The sequence below is a fragment of the Heptranchias perlo genome, chromosome 4, assembly GCF_035084215.1.
Source record: "Heptranchias perlo isolate sHepPer1 chromosome 4, sHepPer1.hap1, whole genome shotgun sequence".
In the NCBI taxonomy this organism is placed as follows: Eukaryota; Metazoa; Chordata; class Chondrichthyes; order Hexanchiformes; family Hexanchidae; genus Heptranchias; species Heptranchias perlo.
In genome coordinates this window covers 55,538,500-55,561,254 of record NC_090328.1, presented here as the reverse complement: position 1 = coordinate 55,561,254, position 22,755 = coordinate 55,538,500, and the positions used below count along the sequence as shown (strand labels likewise).

Below are 22,755 nucleotides of genomic sequence, written 5' to 3'. Positions count from 1 at the left end.
CGCTACTTTTTACTCATCTTGTCCTCCTGGCATCCCACATTCTGTGTTTGATCTCACTGAAGCTTGTAAATTTTAAGCCTAATCTTTAGTTAGTGGAAGAATATACACCGTAAACTAACTTATCACAAGATGGTGACAGGGTTTGGAGACAGACTTCAGAAATTTGCCCCATGGAGCAACCTAGTGACCAGAGGCTCGATTTCATTGTGACAAATAAATCTGAAAGGGGCCAGATATAAATGTTGATAGAAAAGTGTAAGTAAAAATCATAACAGGAAGTAAGGTTTCTAAACAGGAAGTATACAGGTGATATGAGTATTTTTAAATAATACCTGTAAATGAAACCGCTTATTAAATTTCATGGTATCATAGTAAGGTACAGCACAGGAGGAGGCCATTCGGTCCATTGTGCCTGTGGCAGCTCTTTGAAAGAGCTATCCAAATAGTCCTATTCCCCTGCTCTTTCCCCATAGCCCTGTAAATTTTTTCCCTTCAAGTATTTATCCAATTCCCTTTTGAAAGTTACTATTGAATCTGTTTCCACCACCCTTTCAGGCAGTGCATTCCAGATCATTACAACTCGCTGCGTAAAAAAATGTTTCCTCATGTCGCCTCTTGCTCTTTTGCTGATCACATTAAATCTATGTCTTCTGGTTACCGACCCTTCTGCCACTGGAAACAGTTTCTCCTTATTTTTTCTATCAAAACCATTTGTGATCTTGAACACCTCTATCAAATGTCCCCTTAACCTTCTCTGTTCTAAGGAGAACAACCCCTGCTTCTCCAGTCTCTCCACATAAATGAAGTCCCTCATCCCTGGCACCATTCTAGTAAATCTCTTCTGCACCCTTTCTAAGGCCTTGACATCTTTCCTAACGTGTGGTGCCCAGAATTGAATACAATACTCCAGCTGAGGCCTAACCAGTGTACTCTTAGCTTTTGTACTCTATGCCTCTATTAATAAAGCCTAGGATGCCTTATGCTTTTTTAACAGGCTTCTCAACTTGTCCTGCCACCTTCAAAGATTTGTGTAGGTACACCCCCAGGTCTCTCTGTTCCTGCATCCCCTTTAAAATGTACCATTTAGTTTATATTGCCTCTCCTCATTCTTCCTACCAAAATGCATCACTTCACACTTCTCTGTGTTAAATTTCCTCTGCCATGTGTCTGCCCATTTTACCAGTCTGTTTTTGTCCCCCTGAAGTCTGTGACTATCCTTCACATTATTTACTACATTTCTGAGTTTCGTGTCATCTGCAAACTTTGAAATTATACCCTCTATACCCCAGTCCAAGTCATTAATATATATCAAAAGGAGCAGTGGTCCTAATCCTGACCCCTGGGGAACACCACTGTATACTTCCCTCCAGTCTGAAAAACAACCGTTCACCACTACTCTCTGCTTTCTGTCCCCGAGCCAATTTTGTATCCACGCTGCCGCTGTCCCTTTAATACCATGGGCTTTAATTTTGCTAACAAGTCTATTATGTGTTACTTTATCAAATGCCCTTTGAAAGTCACAACATCAACTGCACAACCCTCATCAACCCTCTCCGTTAATTCTTTGAAGAGCTCAATCAAGTTAGTCAAACATGATTTTCCTATAACAAATCCGTGCTGACTTTCATTTATTAGCCAGTACTTTTCCAAATGCCAATTTATTTTGTCCTGGATTATTTTTTCTAAAAGTTTCCCCACCACCAACGTTAGGCTGACTGGCCTGTAATTACTGGGTTTATCACTCTCCCCTTTTTTGAACAGGGGTGTAACATTTGCAATCCTCCAGTCCTCCCACACCGTCCCCATATCTAAGGAGGACTGGAAGATTGTGGCCAGAGCCTCCACAATTTCCACCCTTACTTCCCTCAGAAACCTAGGATGCATCCCATCTGGACCTGGTGATTTTTCTACTTTGAGTACTGCCAATATTTTAAGTACCTCCTCTTTATCTATTTTTATCCTATCCAATATCGCTACTACCTCCTCCTTTACTGCTACAATGGCAGCATCCTCTTTAGTGAAGACAGATGTGAAGTATTCATTTAGTACCTCAGCCATGCTCTCTGCTTGTTTGTCCATAATTGGTCCCATCCTTCTTTTGTCCACCCTTTTGCCATTTATATGTTTATAAAAGACTTTTGGGTTATTTATGTTAGCTGCTAATCTATTCTCATATTCTCTCTTTGCCTCTCTTATTCCCTTTTTTAGATCTCCACTATACTTTCTGTATTTAGCTTATGAATCTTACATTCATCATAAGCCTTTTTCTGTTTCATTTTAATCTCTATATCTTTAGTCATCCAGGGAGCTCTAGCTTTGGATGCCCTTCCTTTCCCCCTTGTAGGGATGTGTCTACTCTGTACCCAAACCAACTCCTCCTTGAAGGCGTCCCATTGTTCAATTACTGTTTTGCCTATCAAGTTTTGATTCCAATCCACCAAGGCAAGATCCCTTTTAAACTCACTGAAATTTGACCTCCTTCAGTTAAGCATTTTCACATTTGATTGTTCCTTGTCCTTTTCAGGGAGAAAACCAGACAGAGTATTTTTTAGGATTAACACCAGTTGGGGTTGTTGTCTACAAGAACAAAATCCAAGTTGGAAAGTATTTCTGGTAGGTGATCTGAAATGTACACTGTTTTTTGTTTTCTTATATCACTTGTTTTCATTTTAAGCTAAAAGCTCTCTGTTTGATTACAGGCCAAGAATCACCAAGGTGAACTTCAGAGAAACCCAGTTTGAGCTAAGGGTGCTGGGCAAAGATGTAAGCACGTTTTTCTATTTCTTCTGACATCAATCCTTAAGACTCAACTTCATAAGATTATTGTTTTAGCTTCAGATTTTGTGCCATTTAATAAGAACCGGGTTGATATTTCTTAAGTATATTTCATTTAGAACCCAAAAGGAAAGAGGAGAGTGTCGTTCAGCACTTGAAAGTATTCAAAATGGAGTTCCAAGAGGTGAAAACAAAATTCATGGTCCAACTCAGTGGATCTACTTCCAGTGGCAAATACAACTTTCATTTAATATCAAAATTAGTCACTTAACCATACATGTTGAAAGCAATCAACTGAGTGCTGGATTTTCAAACCTGGCCATACACTCTCACTATAGGACTAATTCAGTTATGCCCATACTGCCTAATTTTCTGTCCACTTAAATTAATAGATGTAAAGTCAGGCACTGCAAGCCACGATTTCTGGACCAGTGCTCCCTGCAAGCGCTACTCCTTGCCAGCAGCGCTGACTGGGGAATCAACTCATTACTTTTATGAGTGCACAGAGCTGGCCATATCTATCAGGGACCCTGTGCCTGGACCCTCTGGTGGGGGAGACGGAGAGAAATTTAGACTAAGTCCTTGACAGATTATTAAAATATAAATGTTGATATTGAAAACTATTACTTCATTGCTGTTTGGGTTCCTGCCAACCTTATGCTGTTTACAGCAAAATGGCAACCATTCCACCTAAGATTGATACTATATACATAGTTCAAATGATAGCTGTAAAATAAAACAAAATGAAAGTATTGTAGTCAAAAAGTATGACAGTGTAATATAATAGTATTGATGGATAATTGCTTGCAACTATTAGGGATTTGAAAATAAGCAATTAAGGCTTATTAATTGTAGTTTCCTGATGTTGTATTTGTCACTATTTTAGTATTACTCAGTTTGACTGATTCATGAAAAATAGGTACCTGTAGGATACACCAAAGTAGAATGTTCAATATTAATTTGTCCAATGCATGCATGGCAAATTTAGAAAACTAAGAAAAGCTGACCTCCAGCTCCAAAAGAGCTGACAACTCAAAAACAGCCATGAATACATGTGAAAGCAAATAATTGCACTGGAAGTGCAGTGGGACATGTGTTTGTAACCTAAGCTGTATGTATATCCATCATTCTTTCACCTTAAGTAAATGAGAGTCTGAAAGGGGATACTAGATTTATTTTGTAGGAGGATCTGGGGCCATGTTTTGTCTTTCTCTTCAAACTACCCCCTCGACACCAGCACCCCCCCACCCCTGCCCCTCAATGGTGATGCTTCTAGCTTCTCCTTTCTCTCCCCGTTAGCATCAAGTGCTTCTTTTGGAGCCTCTTCTCCCATCCCCCTCCCACCCCAAATTTTATTTATTTGATCTCGGTTTGAGGGCGCTGTGGGTAAGGCTGCATTTACTGCCCATCTCTAGTTTCCTTCAGATGGTGGTGGTAGACTTTTTTGAACCAGTGCAGTCCTTGTGGTAATGGTGCTCTGAGAATCGTGTTAGGTAGCAAATTCAAGGATATTGATCCAATGACGACGAAGTAATGTCCAAGTCAGGATGGTGTGTGATTTGGAGGGGAGCTTGGAGGTGATGGTATTCCCATGATATTGCTGGTCTTCTCGGTGGTAGAGGTCATAGGGCAGAGAGGTGTTATCGAAGGAAGCTTGGTGAGTTTCTACACTACATCCTATAAATTGTAGATTCTGCAGCCACAGTATGCCAGTGATGGAGGGGTGGATATCAAGTCTAGTGGCAGAGGCACCGATCAAGCAAACTGTTCTGTGCTGAATAGTGTTGAGCTGTTTGAGTGTTGTTGCGGCTGCACCCATCCAGGTGACTGCTGAGTATTCCATCACACTCCTGACTTGAGCATTGTAGGTGCCTTAGAGGTTTTGAGGGGTCAGGAGGTAAGCCACTTTTTGCAGAATACCTAGTCTCTGCCCTAATATTGTAGCTACAGTGTCGATATGGCTGGTCTGATTAGGTTTCTGGTCGATGGTGACCCCTAAGATGTTGATGGTGGGGACTCGGTGACGGTGGTTCAATTGAAGGTCAAGGGGAGATGAATGCAGCTACTCTCACCTCTCTTATGGCATTCAGCTCGATTCCATGTCTGGATAAAAGCTGTGATGAGGTCTGGAGATGAGTGGTTCTGGTAGAATATGAATTAGCTTCGGTGAGCAGGTTATTGGTGAGTAGGTGTTGCTTGTTAGCGTTATTCATAACGTCTTCTATCACTTTACTGATGACTGGGAGGAAGCTGATAGGATGATATTTGGCTGGGTCAGATTTGTCATTTTTTTTGTGGCTAGGTCATACCCAGGCAATCTTATACATTGTTGGATAGATGTCAGTGTCTAAGCCATGCTGGAATTGTTTGGCTAGGGGAGCAATTAGCTCTGGTGCACAGATCTTCAGGATTATAGCCAGAATGTTGTCAGGGCTCATAGCCTTTGCTGTGGCTAGTGCACAACCATTTCTTAATGTCCCATGGACTGTACGTAATTGGCTGGACACTGGTCCTTGGTGGGGTCCTTTGGAGTAGACTGAGTAGGATTATCCACTCGTCATTTTTGGCTGTAGATACTTGTATGCACTTCAGCCTTGTCTCTTGCATTGACATGCTGGACTCCACCATGGTTGAGGGTGGGGATGTTTATGAAGTTTCCTCTTTGTTGATTGCCTGGCTGTCCACCACCATTCTTGACTGGATGTTTGTAGGGCCACAGAACTTTGCTCTTATCCATTGATGATGGGACCTCTTAGCTCTGATTGTAGCCTGGTGTTTAGCATGCAGGAAGTCCTGTGTAGTAGCTTCATGAGGTTGGTATCTCATTCTAAAGTATGCCATTCTTGGCACGCCCTTCTACACTCTGCACTGAACCAGGGTTGGTCTCCTGGCTTGATGGTGATCAAGAAGTGAGGGATGTTCTGGACTATGAGCTTACAGATTTTGCTGCTGCTAATGGCCCATGGATCCTCATGGGTGCCCAATTTAGGGCTTAGATCTGTCTTAGTATATCCCACTTGATGCAGAGGTAGTGCCATACTACACATTAGAGGATGTCCTCCTGGTAGAGATGAGACTTTGTCGTCATAAGGACTTTGCAGTGGTCATTTCTATCGTGGATAGATGTGTCTGTGACAGGTAGGTTGGTAGGACAAGGTCACATAGGTTACTTCCTTGTGTTGGTTCCCTCACCTACTGACTCAGGCCCAGTCTGGTAGCTATGTCCTTCAGGACTCGACCAGCTCGGTCAGTGGAAGCACTACCAAACCACTCTTGGTGATGGATTCTGAAGTCCCTCACCTAGAGTATATCCTGTGCCCTTCCTTCCCTCAGATATTCTTCCAAATGGTGTTCAACATGAAGGAGTACTGAATAGTCAGTTGAGAGAACATGGTAAGTGGTGATCAACAGGGCCTTGATTGACCTGAAGCTATGAAACTGCACCTTGTGGTCAACCTTGAGGACTCCCAGGGCTACTCTCACTTCACTGTATAACACTGCAACCCCACCTTTGATGGGCCTATCTGCTGGTGGGTCAGAACATACACTGAGATGGTAATGGAAGAGTCAGGGTTGTGGCTCATAGATATGATTTTGTGACTGCAGCTATGTTAGCCTGTTGCTTGTCTAGTTTGTGGAACAGCTCTCCCAACTTTGGTACCAACTCCCAGATGTTGGTGAGGAAGACTGTGTAACATTAACTGGGCTGAGACTAACCTAGTCTTATCCTGATATGATGCCTGGGTATGTAATTTCTTATTATTGAACCTTGTAATGATTACTTACAGCTAAGTGGCTTTCTATGCCATTTCAGAGGGCAATAGGAGTCAACCTCGTTGTGTGGTTATGGAGTCAAATGTGGGCCAAATTGGGTAAGGGCGGCATACTCCCTTCCCTGAAGAACTTCAGTGAACCTGAAGCTTTCACGGTTATTTTTCTGGTGTTAGCCCACAGTTTACCAAATTTATTGAATTCAATTTCACAACTTGCACTGGTGGGATTTGAACTCTCAACCTCTAAATTGCTCATCCAGTACCATAACCACTAGTCTTCTACACCTGTTCTAGTTCTTTTCTTCTCTTTTGTCTTTTCTCTTCTCCTCTTTTCGTCTCGTCCCGTCTTGTCTCTTCTCTTCTCTTCTCCTCTCTTCCTCCCCCCCCCCCACCTCCAAGTGTTGCTGAATTCTCCTTTCTCCCCCCTCTCAACTGTTGCATAAGGCTTCTTCTCTCTCTTTCTCCTCATTGAAATGCTACTCCTGGCCTCTCCTGTCTATCCGCCACTTCAAAAGTGCCCCCTCTCCAAGACTATTGCTCCCCCTTTCCCCAACTGCCGTTCTTGAACTCTTACCTGTGGTGCTTCGACTGTGATTGATGGCACTGTACATTGTAAACAAAAATTCCTGATCTCACAAAACGTCCCACCCACAGTGTACATGCTGTCAATCACCGAAGCAGCATCAGCCGGTAGGAATTTGGGAGTGTTGTTTGGGGGAGGGCCCTTGTCAAGCCGAATTTGATCCATGAACATGAGCGCGCAATGACCCCAGTGTACTCACTGTCTGCATTAACCTTGGATGGTTGACACATTTACCAGTAATTCGAGGGGACTGTATAACTGCAAAGTGGGATCACTTCTCTATTCAACAGATGACCGCTGAGTATTCTGTTTATACGAAGCATGTAAGATAATGGAAGTTACAATTCTAACAACCGTATATTGTAAAACTTATCTCAGCTACAATGAGTTTGTTGAATTTTGTACTTAGCAAGTTGAAGATGTCAATTCTGGGGACTGGAATGCTTTTTCATTTTTATACCTAGTGTCAACAACAAGCACTCCCATGGTAAGTTATACCACATCCATATGGAAAGTAAAGCTACCTCTACTGTCCGAATCACAACCCTTCAGTGGCATTCCCCTATTAGAATATCAGTATAATTTCTGAGACCAGTTATCCTTATGAATGAGATGCCAGTTTGGTGCCAACATAAGCTAATTTATGAACAGTTTTGGCCTGGGGACCTATCTTGACTTGGAATGGGATTGAGACTATATCTATTTTATATAAGACTTTTGCAGAAAAGGCAGTAAGGAAGAGACTTTTATCCCAGGAGTCTATGCTGGATTTGAACAGGTTCTAGAGGCAAAAGGCAATGTAATTGAGTTGTTTAATTTTCTAGCTCCATTACTTTTTGGCATGCTAAATATTAGAACAATGTGTATAAATGTTATCTGTACTAGCATGCAGTTTTAGTGCTAACAGATGGTAATAATTTCACACTCTGTACTTATCCCCCAAGTTAACAATCTTAAAATATTTACTCTCACAATTAGAATCAGTCATGGAGATATAAATTTGGATTACAGCTGTGATGAATTATTAAAATACATTGATATATCATTTTGGAGTATTGACTGAAAAAGCTCAGTGAAGTAAAGGAAAATATTTAACCCCCACAGTTGAAAAATTATATAAATGACACATCATTGGTTAGCAAAAATTAATTCAATGGTCTGTTTCTCTGCATGAGTGGTAAGTAGAGGAGAGTGCTGAGGAAATTGTTAAATGTTGTGTTGAGCCCCTGCACGGGATATGGATTCACAGACATTATTTACACACTGTTACCTTGCTCTGACTATTATTTGTGTGAAAGCCTTGAGAGTAAAATTAGTTATTGCAGTTAGAAGTTGTCTAGAAAGAAAGGTTATTTCTAAAAAATAAGTAAGTCATCCACCAAAGGTACAGGGCATGTAGGTTATTATTTTGTTCTCATTTGACAAGGAGAGAAGTTGCTTGAAATAAGCAAGATTTGATTATAAACTGTTACTCTGTTTGCTGTCTTGCTGTCTGTAAAGTAAAGCAGCTTAATGATCCATAATAGGAATTATCTCATAAAGGGGCCGATTTTCGGATGGCCGGGCAGGTGTGCCGGGCGGGAGGGCTCCTAAAATGGCGGAATCCCGGGGCGGGTTCGGAGCCCGGCTCCAACCCGCTGAATTCTGGGTTCCCCAGTGACGCGTTCGGGTGTGCGCGCAGCTCCCAAATGCGGGACTCCCACCGGCAATTAAAGCCAGCGGGTTGCTGCTTTACATAGTTAGGTAGATAGTTGAGGTTCTTGACAGACCTCATTGAGTGGAGATTTTGACAGGGGTGCAATTTTGAAAGATCCTCACCGTGTTTCCCGTGCTGTGGGAAACACTCCCTGTTGGAGCAGACGTGTTTCAGCCAGCAGCCGGTGGGAGATGCAAAGGATTATTTGACAGGTGGGGGGAAACCCTCATTTATTGCAGCAGGGCACTCTGTCACTTCAGACAAAGTTTTGACTGCAACACCTTTGTCTGTCCACTCAAAATTCTTAATTTATACCCTAAACTCTGCTGTGCAAACACATTTATCTACTTTGCGGACCCCCTCAAACTCACACCGTCAGGATGGGGGGGCACCATAGCTGCATTCATCACTTCATCCGAGGACGAGCAACATCACCAGCCTCGCCAGGCATGCCGTCCATCTCCGCCACCTGCTGCGTCACAGGCACCTCACAACAGCACAGAGGGCAACAACAGAGAGAGCGACGTCACAGGAGGCACTACCCTCGCCACAGGGTCTACAGACCGAGGCTCAGCTTCCTGTACCTCTCTGAGGAGCAGTGCATACAGAGGCTCAGAGTCAGTCGCCAGGTAGTTGCGGACATCTGCAGCCTCCTTCATGCTGAGCTGCTCCCGGCTGGCCCGAGCAGCATCTTCTTACCTGTCGCTGTCAAAGTCACCATTCTCTCAACTTCTTCGCCTCTGGATTGTTCCAGGGTGCCACCGGGGACATCGTGGGTCTCTCAGTCGTCTACACAAAATGCATAAGGCAGATCACCGACGACTTGTTTCGCAGGGCCTCGCACTATGTCAACTTCCCCATGGATGACCTCAGCCAGATGGAGAGGGCAGTGGGATTCCATGCTGAGGCTGGCTTCCCATGGGTGCAGGGTGTAATCGATTGCACCCCATATAGCAATAAGCGCAACTCCACACAAGCCAGGATTGTTCATCAACAGGAAGGGCTATCACTCCAACACTTACTCATCTGTGACCACCGCTAGAGATCCCTTCATGTGTGCGCCAGATACCCTGGCAGCTGCCACGATTCCTTCATCCTCCGGGAGTCCAACATCCCGCCCCTCTTCCACGCACCGAATACCCGCAAGGGCTGGCTCCTCGGGGACAAGGGTTCCCCCTGCACACGTGGCTCATGACACCTCTGAGGAACCCCATCACCGAGCAACAGCGTCGATATAACGACAGCCACATCGCTACCAGGTCTACAATTGAGCATGCTATAGGGCTGCTCAAGATGCGCTTCAGGTGCCTGGATCGTTCTGGGGGAGCACTTCAATACGCACCAGACAGAGTGGGACGCATTATTGTTGTCTATTGTGCCCTGCACAACACGGCACAACAGAGAGGGGTGCCGCTGGAGGAGGCCCCATCCACATCTGCCACCCATATTGAGGAGGAGGAACAACCCAAGGGCAGAACAGCGGCTCACCTGGCTGCTCGTGAGGCCAGGGAGTCATTGATATGTGAACGGTTCTCCTAACATCAGACAGTGTGAAGAGTCCAGTCCTCACCACCTGGACAGAGCAGCTGCCATACCCATGCCCCCACCCCCTGCTCATAATAGTCGTACAACTACACATTCACCCACTGTAGAGTGACCCAATGGGTGGCATCAAGTGTGGGTGTTCATGGTGAACCTCATGAAAGGGGCTTATTACACAAGCCAGTCAAGAATGGCCAAGACGTGGCAGTAGTGGTGACAATAATAATATTTAATGTGCCATTAACAAAAATCAAATATAAATAAAAAACATGACAAACCATCAAACACCCTTGCGCATCCCCTTTGTGCTTACAAAACCTTCGCCGTACGCTAACGACTACTCCTACATAGTGCCTCCTCTGTGGCTGCAGCAGAGGTAGTGGCAGGTTGCTCTTGTTCGTGCCCTGACCGATTAGATGCTTTGGGCCTACACCCTCTGGGTTTCGATGGCTGTGAGGGCCCCTCCAAAGACTGCTCCACCTGCACCTGTGCAGGGGCAGACTCGGCCACCTGGAGAGGAGGCAGCATTGCGGGTACTGGTTGAGAGGAGGCAACAGGTGAGACATGGGGGCACTTTGAGTGGCGTCCCCACTTCCATGTCCCCTTTTGCCATCTTCCCTCCCCTGGGCCGGGCCCACACCACTCCTACCACTCTGCTGGACGACAGTTTGGAGGACACGTGTGAAGCTTTGTAAGGCTAGTGCCAGAGTATCTGCCTGCCTGTTTAAGGCGGCAGAATGTTGCTCTCCCTGAGTTTGAAGGGTCGTTGTCAGGGCCTCAATGGACTCATTGGTGAACCGTGCTTGAAGCTCCATGGAGGCTAGCCTTTCCTCCATCGCAGACATTCCCGCACTTACCCACGACACTATCTCAGAGATGCCCTCACGTCCCTGTGACAGTATCTCAGATTCCTTCCTGTACCTGTGCCACCATTCCACTCATGCAGGAGTTGGACTCCTCCATCCTCTGCGCGATTGTGGAGAGTTCGCGTGGCACTTATTCCAGCACCTCCAAAATATGCTGCCACCCCTCGATCATTTTCCTTTTCATGGATGGCCCCCAGGGTTCAGCATCTGTGTTCATCTGAGCAGAGCCTGAAGAAGAGTGCTCCCACCGACACGGACTCTCCATAGCTGTCCCTGCCACGAGTGTCTGCTCGTGCTCACGTGTGTGGTGACTCACCATGTGCGACCCCAACTAAGTGAGGACGGGGACCCACCAAGGTGTGTGTATCTGCGCTGGTGGATGGCTCGCTCAGATGTGACGGCGGGTCCACTGAGGAATCACCCTCCACCGTCACAGCGGTCGCTGAAGGCCCTGTAAGAGAACAGAAGGCAATATTAATCATGATGACAGATGAGGTGCTGAAGATGGCAAGGCCTGTTAACATCATTTGCTATTGTGTGTGCTGAATGTTAAAGTTCTGTCACGTGTCCAGTCGCCCCCTCCCCCCGCCCGCTGCCATCCCGCCTCCCTGGTAATATCGGGGCCAAACTGTTTCTCAGTCAGTCTTCCAATCGGTCTCTATTGATGGCCTACGATGCCTGTCAATGAATGCGATAGTTCTGGTCAAGTTGATCCTGGCGCTTCTTATGATTCTCAGTTAACCAATTTGCATATATGAAGGAACACTTTCACTCATGTGTCTGGGACTGAACCGATGTATTCCTGTCCAGAAATACCTTGGATGATTTTGTTTTAATCCCTTTCATGCTGATTCTCGCATACCAGGAACAAGTTTTTTAAAAATTCAATACAGGCAAAAATCTACTTTGTCACAAAACTGTAAGCCTAGATTGCATCAAATCCTTGTCTGGGGCTTGAATCCACAACTTTCTGACCTTATGGTGCTACCAACTCAACCAAGTTCACAAACCTCATCCTGAGAGATTAAGCAGCAGGACATTTCTACAAAATCTTTTTGACCAGTTTCAGTTCTCACTTGGATATGGAAATTAATAACTGTAAGGAAATTTTATTGATTGGAATGAATTAGAATTTATATGCTGCACAAATGGACAGTGGCAAAATGTTTGAGAACGATGCCCAAAGTTCAAAGGTTACTTTTATTTCCTAATCAGATCGCACACATGAACTTTCAAACTAGTCTGAAGACATTGGGGTAATTTTAACTTTTATCACTGGATAAAAAATGGGTCAGAAGGAGCACTCTTGCTCCTCTCGGCTCCACATTCAGGTAAGTGAATTTCAAAAACGTACCTTGTTGGTACCTTTTAAAAGGGATTTTGTTGAAAGGAGGTTCACGTCTATTGTTTCAGTGCGGTCAGGCTGCACAAGGCTGCATTGTTCAAGTGTAAGGAATTGGCAACTATATTTTGATTATTTCGGGTTGCAGTCTACTCTCCCAGCAAGGTTTCTAATTAAAATACCTGCAGCAGGATTCGGTACCTGCTTTTTGACTGAGAGCCACAGTTTACCTTTCAGACTTGTGCAGGTTGAGTTTTACTGTCTTTTCAACAAAATAAAATCAACCCCCTCCCTGCCCTGTGACTTTGGAAGACAAAAAGGAGCTCTCATTCAGGATGGAGATATTGAAGTTTAGTGATTCCAGGCTTACAACCAACTAGATCATATCAATAGCAGCCTTAATTTTCTTCAACTGTTCACGGTGCTTGTCGTTGTTTTCTTGTGTATTATGTACTTTTCATTTATAAGAACATTTTTGTTTAAGTCTTATTTGTCAATGTACATGATCAGTGAGCCACCTTGGCTTCTTCTTACCACTCTCCCTTCTGTGTGATCAGCTGAAAGGTTAATGGAAAAGAGGATAGTGGATAACTGTGGTCATAATGGGAAAAGCTTCCTCAGCTATGTTAGGAGTCAGAGGAACATCAAAAACTGTAAGAATAAGGTACCTTAAAATAGACCAGGCTGTCGGCCCAGATGATATCAACCCGAGGTCCTTAAGGTTATGCGATGGGTGCTTTGCAAGCCCCTTGCCCATATCTTTAATAGCTCGCTAGATGCAGGGACTGTTCTCTCAGACTGGAAGGATGTTAACATAGTTTCAATTTTTAAAAAGTGTGCTAAGGCAGAACCAGGTATCTATAGGCCTATTAGCTTGACTTTAGTAATTGGTGGAATGCTCAAAGGTATCATTAGAAATGCCCTATATGACCACTTAGCTGGAGAAGGCATTATCAGGGACAAGCAACATGCCTTCCAGAAAAGAAGATTGTGTCTTACAAATATTTTTGAAGAAGTCACCAGGTTGGTGGATGAGGGAAACCCAGTAAATATGATCTACCTCGATTTTCAGAAAGCCTTTGATAAGGTACCTCACAAGAGGCTTCTCTACAAGATAGAATCTTGTGGAATTAGTGGTAATCTTCTGCGGTGGGTTGAAAATTGTCTGATGGCCCGTAGGCAGGAAATTGTTGTCAATGGATTTGGATCTGCTTGGAGACTGGTTAACAGTGGTGTCCTATAGGAATTGGTGTTAGGACCTTGCTCTCTATCATTTTCAGTAATGACCAAGATGTAGGTATTGGGTGAATGATCTGCAGATTTGCAGATGAAACAAAGATAAATGTAAGAATCAGGACTGTAAAGGATACTCGACTGCTACAAGCAGATTTAGTGCGCTGGGGGATTGGGCCCGTAACAGGCTAATGACTTTTAACTTAGAAAAATGCAGTGTCATGCATATGGGCAGGTCAAATGCTGAGCATGCATACAGCCTTCAGGGAAAATAACTAAAATCAGTATAAGAAAGAGATCTGGGAGTTCTAGTGCATGGATCTCTAAAGGTTCATGACCAATGCCATAAAGCAATAGCTAGAGCAAATAAGGCGCTAGGGTATATTTGCAAGACAATTAACTACAAAACATAGCATACTATTTTGTTATTGTGCAAGACTTTGGTTATACCTCAGCTAGAATACTGTGTCCAGTTTTGGTCTCACATGTAGGGTGATAGTGAGGCTTTGGATAAGTTCAGAGGAGAGCCACGAGATTAATTCCCAGCTTTGCTCCCTGAAGACCCACTGTGGATAACAGGGCTCCTGTTGAGTGCCCTCCTCTTCCCTCTTCTGGCAGCTTGTCCTGCTCTGTGGTATCTTCCTTGGTGCTTCCAATTGTGCTTTATACTCAAAGACAGCCCTACCAGACCACCCATGTTTGGAGTCAGACAATTTGTGTGGCAAACAACAACAACAATACAAAAGCAGCCAAACCCCTCTGTGCAGACAAAGTGAACTCTGAAGAGTACTAGAACTCAGCAAAAAAAACCTAGAAGTCAAACAGTAGCCAGAAGTAGTAAACCAGCAAGTAACCTGTGAGTACTGCATGATCCCTTTAAATAGCGCTGGCAAGGTTGCCTTCATGCCGGTTCGCATCACTTTGTGTGGAGCGAGGTCAGCACGTGGCGGCCAAATAGCTGGGGTGGTCTACAATTGTGAGCGCGTCGTGCACAGAGCACATGACCCTCATCAGTATAATTTTCTGGCTTCTTTAACTCCTGCTGGCGCGGACTTCTGATGCGAGCTCTACCTCCTGAACCAAAATGGCGGGCTGCGGACTTCCGGTCGGAAATGTACCCCTGCAACTTGCCCGTCATTCTGGGTCCTTAGGAGGCTACATAGCACCTGGGTAATTGGTGAGTTGGACCTGGTGCGGCATAGGATAGGTGCAGAGGTTTGGTTGAGCTGAAGTTTATGGAAGGTGGGGGTTGGAAGGCAGGCGGGAGAGCATTGGGATAGTTAAGTCTGGAGGTGACAAAAGCATGGATGAGGGTTTCAGCAGCTGATAGGCAGAGGTGAAGCCGGATGACATTACGGAGAGAGAAGTACATGGTCTTTGTGATGAAGAGGACATAGAAACATAGAATGGCTACAGCACAGAAGGAGGCTATTTGATCCGTCGAGCCCGTGCCGGCTCTCTGCAAGAGCAATCCAGCTAGTCCCACTCCCCGCCCTTTCCCCGCAGCCCTGCAAATTTTTTTCTTTCAAGTACTTATCCAATTCCCTTTTGAAAGCCACAATTGAATCTGCCTCCACCACTTCCTCAGGCAATGCATTCAGATCGTAACCACTCACTGTGTAAAAAAATTTATCCTCGTGTCACCTTTGGTTCTTTCGCCAATCACCTTAAATTTGTGTCCTCTGGTTCTCAACCCTTCTGCCAATGGGAACAGTTTCTCTCTATCTACTCTGTCTAGACCCGTCATGATTTTGAACACCTCTATCAAATATCTTCTCAACCTTCTCTGCTGTAAGGAGAACAACCCCAGCTTCTCCAGTCTATCTGCGTAATTGAAGTTCCTCATCCCTGGAACCAGTCTAGTAAATCTTTTCTACACCCTCTCCACGGCCTTCACATCCTTCCTAATGTGCGGTGCCCAGAATTGGACACAATACTCCAGTTGTGGCCGAACCAGTGTTTTATAAAGGTTCATCATAACCTCCTTGCTTTTGTACTGCATGCCTTTATTTATAAAGCCCAGGATCCCATATGCTTTTTTAACCGCTTTCTCAACCTGCCCTGCCACCTTCAACGACCTGTCCACATATACCCCCAGGTCTCTCTGTTCCTGCACCCCCTTTAGAATTGTATCCTTTAGTTTATATTGCCTCTCCTCATTCTTCCTACCAAAATGTATCACTTTGCACTTCTTAGCGTTAAATTTCATCTGCCACGTGTCTGCCCATTTCACCAGCCTATATCCTCTTTAAGTCTATCACTATCCTCCTCACCCTTTCAAGTTTTATGTCATCTGCAAATTTTGAAATTGTGCCCTGTACACCCAAGTCCAAGTCATTAACATATATCAAGAAAAACAGTGGTCCTTGTACCGACTCCTGGGGAACACCACTGTATACCTCCCTTCAGTCTGATAAACAACCGTCAACCACTACTCTCTGTTTCCTGTCATTTAGCCAATTTTGTATCCATGCTGCCAAAGCCAATTTTATTCCATGGGCTTCAACATTGCTGACAAGCCTATTATGTGGCACTTTATCAAACGCCTTTTGGAAGTCCATATACACCACATCAACTGCATTGCCTTCATCAACTCTTTTTGCTACTTCATCAAAAAACTCTGTCAGGTTAGTTAAACACGATTTGCCTTTAACAAGTCTATGCTGGCTTTCCTTAATGAATCCACACTTGTCCAAGTGACTGTTAATTTTGTCCCGGATTATTGTTTCTAAAACCTTCCCCACCACTGAGATTAAACTGACTGGCCTATAGATGCTGGGTGTATCCTTACACCCTTTTTTTGAACAAGGGTGTAACATTTGCAGTTCTCCAGTTCCCTGCCTCCACTCCCGTATCCAAAGATGATTGGAAGATTATGGCCAGTAGCTCTGCAATTTCCACTCTTGCTTCGCTCAGCAACCTAGGATGCATCCCATCTGGACCAGGTGACTTATCTACTTTAAGTACAGCTAGCCTTTTTCGTACCTCCTCTTTATCAATTTTTAGCCAATCCAGTATCTCAACTACCTCCTCTTTTACTGTGACTTTGGCAGCATCTTCTTCCTTGGTAAAGATAGATGCAAAATACTCATTTAGTACCTCTGCCTCCATGAGTAGGTCTCCATTTTGGTCTCTAATTGGCCACACCCCTCCTCTTACTACCCATTTACTATTTATGTGCCTATAGAAGACTTGTTGGTTCTCTTTTACGTTAGTTGCCAGACTTTTCTCATACCCTCTCTTTGCCCCTCTTATTTCCTTTTTCACTTCCCCTTTGAGCTTTCTATATTCAGCCTGGTTCTCACTTGTATTATCAACCTGACACCTGTGCCCCCTTTTTCTGCTTCATCTTACTTTCTATCTCTTTCGTCATCCACAGAGCACTGGCTTTAGTTACCCTACCTTTCCCCCTCGTGGGAATGTACGTAGGCTGTACCCGAACCATATCCTCTTTAAAGGCCGCCCATTGTTCGATTACAGTTTTGCCTGCCAATCTTTGATTCCAATTTACCCGGGCCAGATCCGTTCTCAGCTCACTGAAATTGGCCCTCCACCAATTGAGTATTTTACTCTAGATTGCTCCTTGTCCTTTTCCATAGCTATTCTAAACCTATGATACTATGATCGCTGTTCCCTAAATGTTCCCCCAGTGCCACCTGCTCCACTTGACCCACCTCATTCCCCAGAACCAGATCCAACAATGCCTCCTTCCTCATTGGGCTGGAAATATACTAATCAAGAAAATTCTCCTGAACAGATTTCAGAAATTCCTCTCCCTCTCTGCCCTTTACACTATTACCATCCCAGTCTATATTGGGATAATTGAAGTCCCCCATTATCACTACTCTATAGTTCTTGCACCTCTCTGTAATTTCCTTCCAAATTTGTTCATCTATATCCTTCCCAGTAGTTGGTGGCCTATAAAATACACCCAGTAGTGCAATGGCACCTCTATTGTTTCTTAACTCTAACCTTAACCCCCCCAGGACATCCTGTCTCTCCAGCACTGCAACATTCTCCTTAATCAATACTGCCACCCCCACTCCTTTCATTCCTTCCCTATATTTCCTGAACATCTTGTATCCAGGAATATTTAGTACCCAATTCTGCCCTTTTTTGAGCCAGGTCTCCATTATCGGAACTACATCATATTCCCATGTGGCTATTTGCGCCTGCAGCTCACCAACCTTGTTTACCATGCTTCGTGCGTTTACACACATGCACTGTAAACCTATCTTAGACTTTCTTTTATTCACTCTTAGTCTGATCCCACCTAATACCTTTCTATTTCTTACACTAGTGCTATCTGTCTCTCTCAATCCTTTGTGCACCTTGTTTCTCCTTTCCAATGCTACATCCTGGTGCCCATCCCCGTGCCAAATTAGTTTAAACCCTCCCCCACAGCAGTAGTGAATCTCCCCGCGAGGACATTGGTCCCAGCTCTGTTGAGGTGCAACCCATCCAGCCTGAACAGATCCCACCTCCCCTAGAACCGGTGGTCCCAATGCCCCAGAATCTAAAGCCCTCCCTCCTGCACCATCTCTCCAGCCACGCATTCATCTGCTCTATCCTCCTATTTCTATACTCACTAGCACATGGCACCGGGAGTAATCCGGCGATTACTACCTTGAGGTCCTGCCTGTTAACCTCTTTCCTAGCTCCCTAAAATCTGCCTGCAGGACCTCATCCCTCTTTCTACCTATGTCGTTGGTACCGATATACTCCATGACCTCTGGCTGTTCACCCTCCCCCCTCAGAATGTTCTGCAGCTGCTCAGTGACATCCTGGACCCTGGCACCTGTGAGGCAGTATACCAGCCTGGACTCACGTTTGCGGCCGCAGAAACGCCTGTCTGTTCCCCTAACGATTGAATCCCCTATATTATTGCTTTCCCGATCTTCCTCCCGCTCCCCCCCTCCCCCAACCCCGTATAGCTGAGCCACCGTGGTGCCGTGGACTTGGCTCTGGCTGTATTCCCCAGAGGAACCTTCGCCCTCACTAGTAATACCAGTTAGAGAGTGAGATGCACTCAGGGGACTCCTACACTACCTGCCTGTTCCTCCTTGTCTGTTTGGTGGTCACCCAGACCCTCTCTGCCTGCGCTCTCTTGAAGAAGTTCAGTGATTTGAAACGAGTTGTCAAGGTGCGTGAGTTCAAGCTTCAAATGCCATTTTCTACCTACTGCACCATTAGCCTCATCCACTGCTCATTCACTACACCCTCATCACCCACCTACCAACAATCTCTTTCAGTCAGTACTCAACCGTACAAATCATATGCTTTATCTCACATTCACACACTTAGCACTGATGTAAGCCTCACACCCACAACTCACAGGTCACACACACTGGTAGCTATTCAATCATGACAGCCACATCACCCAAACATCATACAGAACACTCACTGACACATTTCCTTCTTTCTTGCAGGAGAAGGAGGCGCATAACTGGAGGCAGCAAGTGGCAGTGGCACCATGGAACACGAACCTGCTGTCCTTTCTCAGGATGACAGCATTCAGGCTCCCACCCCTGCCGCTCCACCAGTGCCCTTGCCGTTGCCTGCCAGCCAGCCCACTCCCTTTAGAGTATTGAAACTTTATCCAAGTGTAGGAAACCTCCAAATACACGTACAAATGCACCAGCAGCCAGAAGAAATAGTCCAGCAACTAACCTGTAACTCCTGCATGATCCCTTTAAATACCGCTGGTGGGAGGTCCTTCATGCCCTTTAAGTCATGTTCAGTTGTGCGAGCTTAAGACAGTGCGCTGGATGGAGTGTGGAGTTCCAAAACAGCAGCGGTCCCTTTAAATTAGCATTGCACACCGATTCGCATCATAATCTCCCTACGTTCAGCCAACGTCCCAGACTCTTCCATCACTATCCCTGGGTATGTCCTGTCCCACCGGCAGGACAGATCCATCACAGGTGGTGGTTTGGTGAAATACAGTCAGGAGGGAGTGGCCCTGGGAGTCTTCAACATTGACTCTGGACCCCATGAAATCTCATGGCATCGGGTCAAACATGGGCAAGGAAACCTCCTGCTGATTACCACCTACTGCCCACCCTCAGCTGATGAGTCAGTCCTCCTCCATGTTGAGCACGACTTGGAGGAAGCACTGAGGGTAGCAAGGGCATAGAATGTACTCTGGGTGGGAGACTTCAATGTCCATCACGAAGAGTGGCTCGGTAGCGCTACTACTGACCGAGCTGGCCGAGTCCTGAAGGACATAGCTGCCAGACTGGGCCTTTTTTTTCATTCGTTCATGGGATGTGGGCATCGCTGGCAAGGCCAGCATTTATTGCCCATCCCTAATTGCCCTTGAGAAGGTGGTGATGAGCCGCCTTTTTGGACCGCTGCAGTCCATGTGGTGAAGGTTCTCCCACATGCTGTAAGGTAGGGAGTTCCAGGATTTTGACCCAGCAACAATGAAGAAACGGCGATATATTTCCAAATCGGGATGATGTGAGACTTGGAGGGGAACATGCAGGTGGTGTTGATCCCATGTGCCTGCTGCCCTTGTCCTTCTAGGTGGTAGAGGTCACGGGTTTGGGAGGTGCTGTCGAAGAAGGTAGTGGTTGTTGGAGGCCAATTATCTCAGCTCCAGGATATTGCTACAGGAGTTTCTCAGGGCAGTGTCCTAGGCCCAACCATCTTCAGCTGCTTCATCAATGACCTTCCCTCCATCATAAGGTCAGAAATGGGGATGTTCGCTGATGATTGCACAGTGTTCAGTTCCATTTGCAACCCTTCAGATAATGAAGCAGTCCGTGCCCGCATGCAACAAGACCTGGAAAACATCCTGGCTTCGGGTGATAAGTGGCAAGTAACATTCATGCCAGACAAGTGCCAGGCAATGACCATCTCCAACAAGAGAGAGTCCAACCACCTCCCCTTGACATTCAATGGCATTACCATTGCGAATCCCCCACCATCAACATCCTGGGGGTCACCATTGAGCAGAAACTTAACTGGACCAACCACATAAATACTGTGGCTACAAGAGCTGGTCAGAGGCTGGGTATTCTGGGACGAGTGACTCACCTCCTGACTCCCCAAGGCCTTTCCACCATCTACAAGGCACAAATCAGGAGTGTGATGGAATACTCTCCACTTGCCTGGATGAGTGCAGCTCCAACAACACTCAAGAAGCTCGACACCATCCAGGACAAAGCAGCCCGCTTGATTGATATCCCATCCACCACCCTTAATATCACTCCCTTCACCACTGGCGCACCGTGGCTGCAGTGTGTACCATCTACAGGATGCACTGCAGCAACTTGCCAAGGCTTCTTCGACAGCACCTCCCAAACCCACGACCTCTACCACCTAGAAGGACAAGGGCAGCAGGCACATGGGAACAACACCACCTGCAAGTACCCCTCCATGTCACACACCATCCCGACTTGGAAATATATCGCCGTTCCTTCATTGTCGTTCCTTCATCGTCGCTGGGTCAAAATCCTGGAACTCCCTTCCTAACAGGACTGTGGGAGAACCTTCATCACACAGACTGCAGCGGTTCAAGAAGACGGCTCATCACCATCTTTTCAAGGGCAATTAGGGATGGGCAATAAATGCTGGCCTTGCCAGCAACGCCCACATCACATGAACAAATTTTTAAAAACTCTGCATGCTGCTGGTGGTCATTAGGGGTGCGCGCAAACCCCTTTACCAAGATGGCGTCCTGCGTACTTCCCGTCGGAAGTGTGAGCATGCATCTCGGACCCCATTTTTGAGGCTTAGTTGGCTGCGCAGCGCCTAAAAAACAGGTGTTGTATGGTCCAATTTCACCCCCGATATCCCCTTTGTGACTGGGCTAGTAATTCATAGAATACACTTCATACACAATTAGTTTGGAACCTTCTGTGCTTGGTGTTAAGGTGTAAGGTGATTAGACTACTCCTGCCATGCCAGTAATACCTTCTTTATAATGGGAAATGGGAGCTGAATTGGCAAAAATAAATTAGGTTAGTTGTCTGCTCTTTGCCACGATAAACATTACAAGCTTATTCAGTAGAGAAAAAGTATTGGAGAAACTAATGGGCCAAAAGCCGATAAATCCCCTGGACCTGATGGCCTACGTCCGAGGTTTCTAAAAGAGGTGGCTGCAGAGATAGTGAATGCATTGGTTATGATCTTCCAAAATTCCCTGGATTCTAAAACGGTCCCAGTGGATTGACAAATGTAACCCTACTATTGAAGAAAGGAGGGAGAGAGAAAGCAGTGAACTACAGGGCAGTTCGCTTGACATCAGTCGTTGGGAAAATGCTGGAATCCATTATTAAGGAAGTGGTAACAGGGCACTTAGAAAATCATAATATGATTAGGCAGAGTCAACATGGTTTTATGAAAGGGAAATCGTAGAGTTTTTTGAGGATGTAAATAGCAGGGTAGATAAAGGGGAGCCAGTGGATGTAGTATATTTGGATTTTCAAAAGCATTCGATAAGGTGCCACATAAAAGGTTGTTACGCAAGATAAGGGCTCATGGGTTTGGGAGTAATATATTAGCATGGACAGAGGATTGGTTAAAGGACAGAAAACAGAAAGTAGAGATAAACGGGTCATTTTCAGGTTGGCAGACTAGTGGGGTGCCGCAACGATCGGTGCTTGGGCCTCAGCTGTTTACAATCTATATTCATGACTTAGATGAAGGGACTGAGTGTAATGTATCCAAGTTTGCTGACAATACAAAGGTAGGTGGGAAAGTAAGCTGTGAGGAGGCCACAGCTTGAGTACTGCGTACAGTTCTGGTCACCACATTACAGGAAAGATGTGATTGCACAGGGTACAGAGGGTACAGAGGAGGTTTACAATGATGTTGCCAGGACTGGAGAATTTTAGCTATGTCGAAAGAGTGGATCGGCTGGGGTTGTTCTCTTTGGAACAGAGGAGGCTGAGGGATGATTTAATTGAAGTGTATAAAATTATGAGGGGCTTAGATAG

The 22,755-nt window shown here is 45.4% G+C and overlaps 1 protein-coding gene across 2 annotated transcripts in view; it reads left to right on the top strand.

The window, feature by feature from the left end:
- The window catches only part of epb41l4a (erythrocyte membrane protein band 4.1 like 4A), a 340,503-nt gene that overhangs the window by 232,052 nt on the left and 85,696 nt on the right, over nucleotides 1-22,755 (top strand). For both annotated transcript variants that reach the window (XM_067982951.1, XM_067982950.1), the window contains 2 exons: nucleotides 2,525-2,613; nucleotides 2,700-2,763. In XM_067982951.1, coding sequence (XP_067839052.1) covers nucleotides 2,525-2,613; nucleotides 2,700-2,763 — 153 coding nt within the window. The remainder of the gene's footprint in view (nucleotides 1-2,524; nucleotides 2,614-2,699; nucleotides 2,764-22,755) is intronic.